Source organism: Conger conger, chromosome 1 (assembly GCF_963514075.1).
Source record: "Conger conger chromosome 1, fConCon1.1, whole genome shotgun sequence".
NCBI classification, from domain to species: Eukaryota; Metazoa; Chordata; class Actinopteri; order Anguilliformes; family Congridae; genus Conger; species Conger conger.
Window position 1 is genome coordinate 9,544,191 of NC_083760.1, and position 7,500 is coordinate 9,551,690.

Genomic DNA, 7,500 nt, shown 5'->3' on the forward strand with positions numbered 1-7,500 from the left:
TAGGGAGGGGGGTAAAGGTAAGGAGCAGGGCGTAGGGAGGGGAGCGGGGCGTAGGGAGGGGGGGTAGACGTAAGGAGCAGGGCGTAGGGAGGGGGGTAAAGGTAAGGAGCAGGGCGTAGGGAGGGGAGCAGGGCGTAGGGAGCAGGGCGTAGGGAGGGGAGCAGGGCGTAGGGAGGGGAGCGGGGCGTAGGGAGGGGAGCGGGGCGTAGGGAGCAGGGCGTAGGGAGGGGAGCGGGGCGTAGGGAGGGGAGCGGGGCGTAGGGAGGGGAGCGGGGCGTAGGGAGGGGAGCAGGGCATAGGGAGGGGGCTGGACGCGCGGCTCACACTCGGCCTTGATGGCGGCGGTGTTGACGGGCAGGTAGGGGTGCCGGGCCAGGTACCGCGGCCGCAGCAGGTCCTGGCAGATCCGGCGGGCGGCGCGGGTCAGCTGGGACGTCTGCAGGTAGAAGGCCTGCCGGGTCTTCACCGCGAACTTGGGGCTCCCGCTGTGCCTGAGGGGTAGGCCATGGGGGCTCTGGGGTGGGGGTGGAGAGAGAACGCGGTCAGGCCCCCTCCCCAAAACACACGCACACGGAGGAGCGCCCATTACACACGTGACCATGTTCTTCCGCATTACGAATCAGATATAGAAGAAGGTCTTACATGGTTCCCCTGCCACTGAGTGTTTCCTGTAACTGGATGTTTCTGCTCCATGTAGTGTGGATGTGCTTATTCCCTGCAGTCGAAGGCATTTGTCGCATGTAGGTGGGTGTAATCACTATGCTGTAGAAGTAGTATCAGGTGCCGGATCTCTCCTGTGGAATGTGTTACTACGCTGTGTTGATGATTGGGGAAAGTGGCTTCCTGTAGTTGGGTGAACCCTTTCCCATTTGCGTCCTGTAGTTAGGGGGGCGGCCTGTAGCGTAGTGGTTAAGTGCCTGACTGGGACAGGCAAGGCGGGGGGTTCGAATCCCAGTGTAGCCACAACAAGATCCGCACAGCCGTTGGGCTGCCCTTGAGCAAGGCCCTTAACCCTGCACTGCTCCAGGGGAGGATTGTCTCCTGCTTAGTCTAATCAACTGTACGTCGCTCTGGATAAAAGCGTCTGCCAAATGTCAGTAATGTAATGTAATGTAGTTGGGTGCTTATAGTGTAGAATGTCTTTACTATGTTTTTTTTATCTTTAACCAGGATTAACAAATCCCCGGAGATTAATATTCTCTCTTTCTCGAGGGAGACCCAACAAAGACAGCACACCATCACACGAGGGAGACCCAACAAAGACAGCACACCATCACACAGCTACAGGAGTCTGAGAGAGGGAGAGAGAGATAGAGAGGGGGGGAGGGAGAGAGAGAGGGAGAGGGAGGGAGAGAGGGAGAGAGAGAGAGGGAGAGGGAAGAGAGAAAAAGAGGGAGAGAGAGAAGGGAGAGGGAAGGAGAGAAAGAGAGAGGGAGGAGGAGGGAAGGAGAGGGACAGAGAGAGAAAGAGAGAAAAAGAGGGAGAGAGAAAGGGAGAGAGAGGGAGAGAGAGAGAGACAAAGAGAGAGGGAGAGAGAGAGAGAGACAGAGAGAGAGAAAAAGAGGGAGGGGGAGGAGAGGGAAAGGGAAGGGGAGGAGAGAGAGACAGAGGGGGAGGGAGAGAGAGAGAGAGACAGAGACACAGAGAGAGAGAGAGAGAGAGAGAGAGAGAGAGAGAGACAGAGACAGAGAGAGAGAGAGAGAGACAGAGACACAGAAGAGAGAGAGAGAGAGAGAGAAGAGACAGAGACACAGAGAGAAGAGACAGAGACAGAGACACAGAGAGAGAGAGAGAGAGAGAGAGAGAGAGACACAGAGAAGGGGAGAGAGAGAGAGACAGAGAGAGAGAGAAAAAGAGGGAGGGAGAGGAAAGAAGGGGAGGGAGAGAGAGACAGAGGGAGAGGGAGAGCGAGAGAGAGAGAGAGAGAGAGAGAGAGAGAGAGAGAGAGAGAGAGGGATGGAGAGAGGGAGAGAGAGAGAGAGAGAGAGAGAGAGAGAGAGAGAGAGAGGGAGAGGGAGAGAGGGGGAGAGAGAGAGAGAGAGAGAGAGAGAGGGATGGAGAGAGAGACACAGAGAGAGAGAGAGAGAGAGAGAGAGAGAGAGAGAGACGTACGCTGCTGCTGCGGTTTGGGCCGGGCCGCTCACCCGTCCAGTCTCGTGGGCATCTTCAGGCCGCCGTACTTCTTCCAGTAGGTCCAGCAGGAGGCGCACAGGCGGCACTGCATGTTGGGCGGGCCCCAGGAGTACCACTGGTACGAGCTGGTCGCTGCACACACCACCACAGAGATCTCTCACGCACAGTGATATGACATCACATTACATTACATTACATTATTGGCATTTGGCAGACGCTCTTATCCAGAGCGACGTACAGTTGATAATCCCCCCTGGAGCAATGCAGGGTTAAGGGCCTTTGCTCAAGGGCCCAACGGCTGTGCGGATCTTATTGTGGCTACACCGGGGATCGAACCGCCGACCTTGCGGGTCCCAGTCATTTACCACAACCACTACGCTACAGGCCCGTTAAAGAGTCACTACAGATGTGACTCTAACATACAGTGTCCCTACAGCCTCTAGGCATGAGCGTTACAGTGATGACGTCTTTTTGTCAGCCAACCCCGGATAGTTATTTCCGCCACTGGGTTCCCCTCGACAGATTTCCCATGCCTTTTTACCACACATAGGGATTTCTGGCAAAAAAATATGGCCTGCGGTTAACATGAGCTTCAGAGTTTTATGTTTGGTTAAAGTTAAATTACACCTGTCAATATATGAAACGCAAATTTGAAAGCATTGGAAATCTACTGTGGAAACCCACGGCTCAAAAAAACTCATTTCCGGGTTTTAGGACTACAAACTTTAGGCTAACGGCTTATTTTACAGCCTGGTAACTACCTAGTCTTTAGTGAGGAAATACACAGCTACTAGTGTAATTATTAGGTAACTTCTTTGATTTCACTGGTAAATACTATGATACAAAGTCAGTAAGTACCATATGCAAGTACTATGTACACACATTTTACAACCCATTTCAGAGCACTTACGTACCTCTGAAATCATAATAGTTACTCTATAAGTACCTGGCACTTACACAGTAAATGCCAGGTAGTTATCAGTCTATAAAATAGAGTGTTACCAACTGTAGCACTCTCTGGTCGAAGGAATGGGATGGGGATGGGATTCACTGTAGCACTCTACTGTAAGGAAAAGCTGGAGTCTACAGAGGGAAGATTACAGATGGGAATGGGATTCACTGTAGTACTCTACTGTAAGGAAAAGCTGGAGTCTACAGAGGGAAGATTACAGATGGGAATGGGATTCACTGTAGCACTCTACTGTAAGGAAAAGCTGGAGTCTACAGAGGGAAGATTACAGATGGGAATGGAATTCACTGTAGCACTCTACTGTAAGGAAAAGCTGGAGTCTACAGAGGGAAGATTACAGAAGCAGACTCACTGTAGCACTCTACTGTAAGGAAAAGCTGGAGTCTACAGAGGGAAGACTACAGATGGGAATGGGATTCACTGTAGCACTCTACTGTAAGGAAAAGCTGGAGTCTACAGAGGGAAGATTACAGATGGGAATGGGATTCACTGTAGCACTCTACTGTAAGGAAAAGCTGGAGTCTACAGAGGGAAGATTACAGATGGGAATGGGATTCACTGTAGCACTCTACTATAAGGAAAAGCTGGAGTCTACAGAGGGAAGATTACAGATGGGAATGGGATTCACTGTAGCACTCTACTGTAAGGAAAAGCTGAAGTTTACAGAGGGAAGATTACAGATGGGAATGGGATTCACTGTAGCACTCTACTGTAAGGAAAAGCTGGAGTCTACAGAGGGAAGATTACAGATGGGAATGGGATTCACTGTAGTACTCTACTGTAAGGAAAAGCTGGAGTCTACAGAGGGAAGATTACAGATGGGAATGGGATTCACTGTAGCACTCTACTGTAAGGAAAAGCTGGAGTCTACAGAGGGAAGATTACAGATGGGAATGGGATTCACTGTAGCACTCTACTGTAAGGAAAAGCTGGAGTCTACAGAGGGAAGATTACAGAAGCAGACTCACTGTAGCACTCTACTGTAAGGAAAAGCTGGAGTCTACAGAGGGAAGACTACAGATGGGAATGGGATTCACTGTAGCACTCTACTGTAAGGAAAAGCTGGAGTCTACAGAGGGAAGATTACAGATGGGAATGGGATTCACTGTAGCACTCTACTGTAAGGGAAAGCTGGAGTCTACAGAGGGAAGATTACAGATGGGAATGGGATTCACTGTAGCACTCTACTGTAAGGAAAAGCTGGAGTCTACAGAGGGAAGATTACAGATGGGAATGGGATTCACTGTAGCACTCTACTGTAAGGAAAAGCTGAAGTTTACAGAGGGAAGATTACAGATGGGAATGGATTCACTGTAGCACTCTACTGTAAGGAAAAGCTGGAGTCTACAGAGGGAAGATTACAGATGGGAATGGGATTCACTGTAGCACTGTACTGTAAGGAAAAGCTGGAGTTCACAGAGGGAAGATTACAGATGGGAATGGGATTCACTGTAGCACTGTACTGTAAGGAAAAGCTGGAGTCTACAGAGGGAAGACTACAGAAGGAGACAGACTCACTGTAGCACTCTACTGTAAGGAAAAGCTGGAGTCTACAGAGGGAAGACTACAGAAGCAGACCCACTGTAGCACTTTACTGTAAGGAAAAGCTGGAGTCTACAGAGGGAAGATTACAGATGGGAATGGGATTCACTGTAGCACTCTACTGTAAGGAAAAGCTGGAGTCTACAGAGGGAAGATTACAGAACTGGACTCACTGTAGCACTCTACTGTAAGGAAAAGCTGGAGTCTACAGAGGGAAGACTACAGATGGGAATGGGATTCACTGTAGCATTCTACTGTAAGGAAAAGCTGGAGTCTACAGAGGGAAGATTACAGATGGGAATGGGATTCACTGTAGCACTCTACTGTAAGGAAAAGCTGGAGTCTACAGAGGGAAGATTACAGAACTGGACTCACTGTAGCACTCTACTGTAAGGAAAAGCTGGAGTCTACAGAGGGAAGACTACAGATGGAATGGGATTCACTGTAGCATTCTACTGTAAGGAAAAGCTGGAGTCTACAGAGGGAAGACTACAGAAGGAGACTCACTGTAGCACTCTACTGTAAGGAAAAGCTGGAGTCTACAGAGGGAAGACTACAGAAGCGGACTCACGGTAGCACTCTACTGTAAGGAAAAGCTGGAGTCTACAGAGGGAAGACTACAGAAGCGGACTCACTGTAGCACTCTACTGTAAGGAAAAGCTGGAGTCTACAGAGGGAAGACTACAGAAGCGGACTCACTGTAGCACTCTACTGTAAGGAAAAGCTGGAGTCTACAGAGGGAAGACTACAGAAGCGGACTCACTGTAGCACTCTACTGTAAGGAAAAGCTGGAGTCTACAGAGGGAAGACTACAGAAGCGGACTCACTGTAGCACTCTACTGTAAGGAAAAGCTGGAGTCTACAGAGGGAAGACTACAGAACCGGACTCACTGTAGCAGCTCTCGCACGCTCTCCCCAGCCCGGCCGTCTGACCCGGGGGCACCGGTACCGCCGCGGCGGCGGCGCCGTTCACCAAACCGGGCTTCACGTTGTTCACGTTCAGCTGGTTTGGGTTGGGCTTGTTGCTAACGGAGACAAGGAGGGTGGAGAACGGGCAGAAGAGGGTTACAAAGCCTGTGTGCATCAACACTGCCATCACCACACTGCAGAACCGTACAGGAATGAAGAGTACCTTACAGAGACCCGCTAGGCACAAACAGAACAGGGCTACTTCATGCCAACCCCAGGAGGTTGCACCACAGCATCTCTTGAATTTGGTAAATTTGGTAGATTTGGTAGATAATTGTGAGATATACAACTCCTGAAATTTTGAGCTTCGTACTACAGTTTGTTTTGCCAGGAGAGCCATTAAAATTTTGGTTGCGATGAAAAATGCGTTATGGCACAAAATGTGATTTTCTCGAGGTCCACAACTGTACCTATAGAAACACTCTGAAGAAGTTGCATCTAGCAGTAATGTTATATGTAGAATTCATATTTGGCATCAGAAAACATGCCCCTACATTCATTTTGGAGATGTTTGATGCGAGAAATGCACTTTGTTCACTGGGGACCCATTTATTTTAGGGAGTCATATCTCCAAACATGTCTGTGGTGTCCTTTTATTTGGATCCTCGGAGAGCACTCTCTCACGGCGTAAAGATAAACACATTACTCATTACATAGCTCAGATATGACCCATGGAAAACACAATTAGGCCATTTTTGGCACATTTATACCCGTCCGGAAACCAACAGCAGAAATTGGTTTACCAACACACACAGAAAGAAAACAATACAAGAGGGGTTGTGGTGCAACCTCCAGGGAATAGCCCCGACACAGCGACACACAGAAAAACACACAACACGCCAAGTCTCAGCACTGCAAAGCAGATTAACACGCAGCACAACAAACACTGAGTACAGTGACGCACAGTGCCCCACCTCTGCATTCATTGGATGAGACCTATAGCCCCGCCCACTAGCAACTTTGACTGGCAGCTCCACTCTGGCTGGGGAACGATCAACATTCGTTCTGAACTCTGACTCACAATTACAGGCAAGAGCGATTTTTTTTTCTCTTTTACTTCAGACGCAGTTCGGCGATGGCTGAAACTAATTTTCCGAAATGAGTTCGTGAACTCTTTAAAGTCAAGGTTAAAAGCAGGGGGGAAAAGTAAAGATGAAATTCTCAGCCTCTGAAAGTCAGAGGTTAAATCTCGGCCCCATGTGGGCGATGTACTCACTAGTTTGGGATGTAGACCTGCTTCAGCTTGCTCTCAGCTTCAGCTGCTTTTAACCGTTTCTGTGACAGAGAGAGATCCTGTTACTTTAGACTCAGTCATATTACAGTGCTACTATTCTTTGTTTAACACGTTCCGTGTCATGCTTTGGCAATACGAATGCTCATTTTGTCATGCCAATAAAATAATTTGAGAGAGAGATAGAGGGAGGGAAGTAAGGAAGGACGGAGGGAGGGAGAGAAGGGGGAAGAGAGAAAGAGAGGTAGAGAGAGAGAGAGAAAATAAATCTCATAACCACCCTTTGACCTCCAGCAGACAGCATGGTAACAATTCATTTAACAGCCCTGTGAATTATCTAGTACTTACCAGGTATGTACTAGGTAAGTACTCTAAAACTGGCTGTAAAAGATATTTACACAGCACTTACATGTGGTACTTACTGGCTTTGTTTCATAGTATGTACCACTGAAATCAAAGTAGTTACCTAATCATTACCCAGTAAATACGAGGTAATTAACGGGCTGTAAAATAAAGTGTTACTGAAAGCGCAGAAAGCATTAGTCACGTACCTGCTGTACATATCTGTCAGTGGTCTTCCACATGTAGTAGTACTCGATAATACTGGTGAGCGACTTCCACGGGAGCTGAAGAGAGAGAGAGCAGACAGACGGTT

At 48.8% G+C, this 7,500-nt stretch overlaps 1 protein-coding gene across 1 annotated transcript in view; it reads right to left on the minus strand.

Annotated features, from left to right (window-relative positions):
- mta1 (metastasis associated 1) overlaps nt 1-7,500 on the minus strand; it is a 55,523-nt gene that overhangs the window by 6,765 nt on the left and 41,258 nt on the right. The window contains 6 exon segments of the mRNA XM_061259985.1: nt 116-514; nt 2,113-2,145; nt 2,147-2,265; nt 5,537-5,670; nt 6,831-6,889; nt 7,397-7,471. Coding sequence (XP_061115969.1) covers nt 116-514; nt 2,113-2,145; nt 2,147-2,265; nt 5,537-5,670; nt 6,831-6,889; nt 7,397-7,471 — 819 coding nt within the window.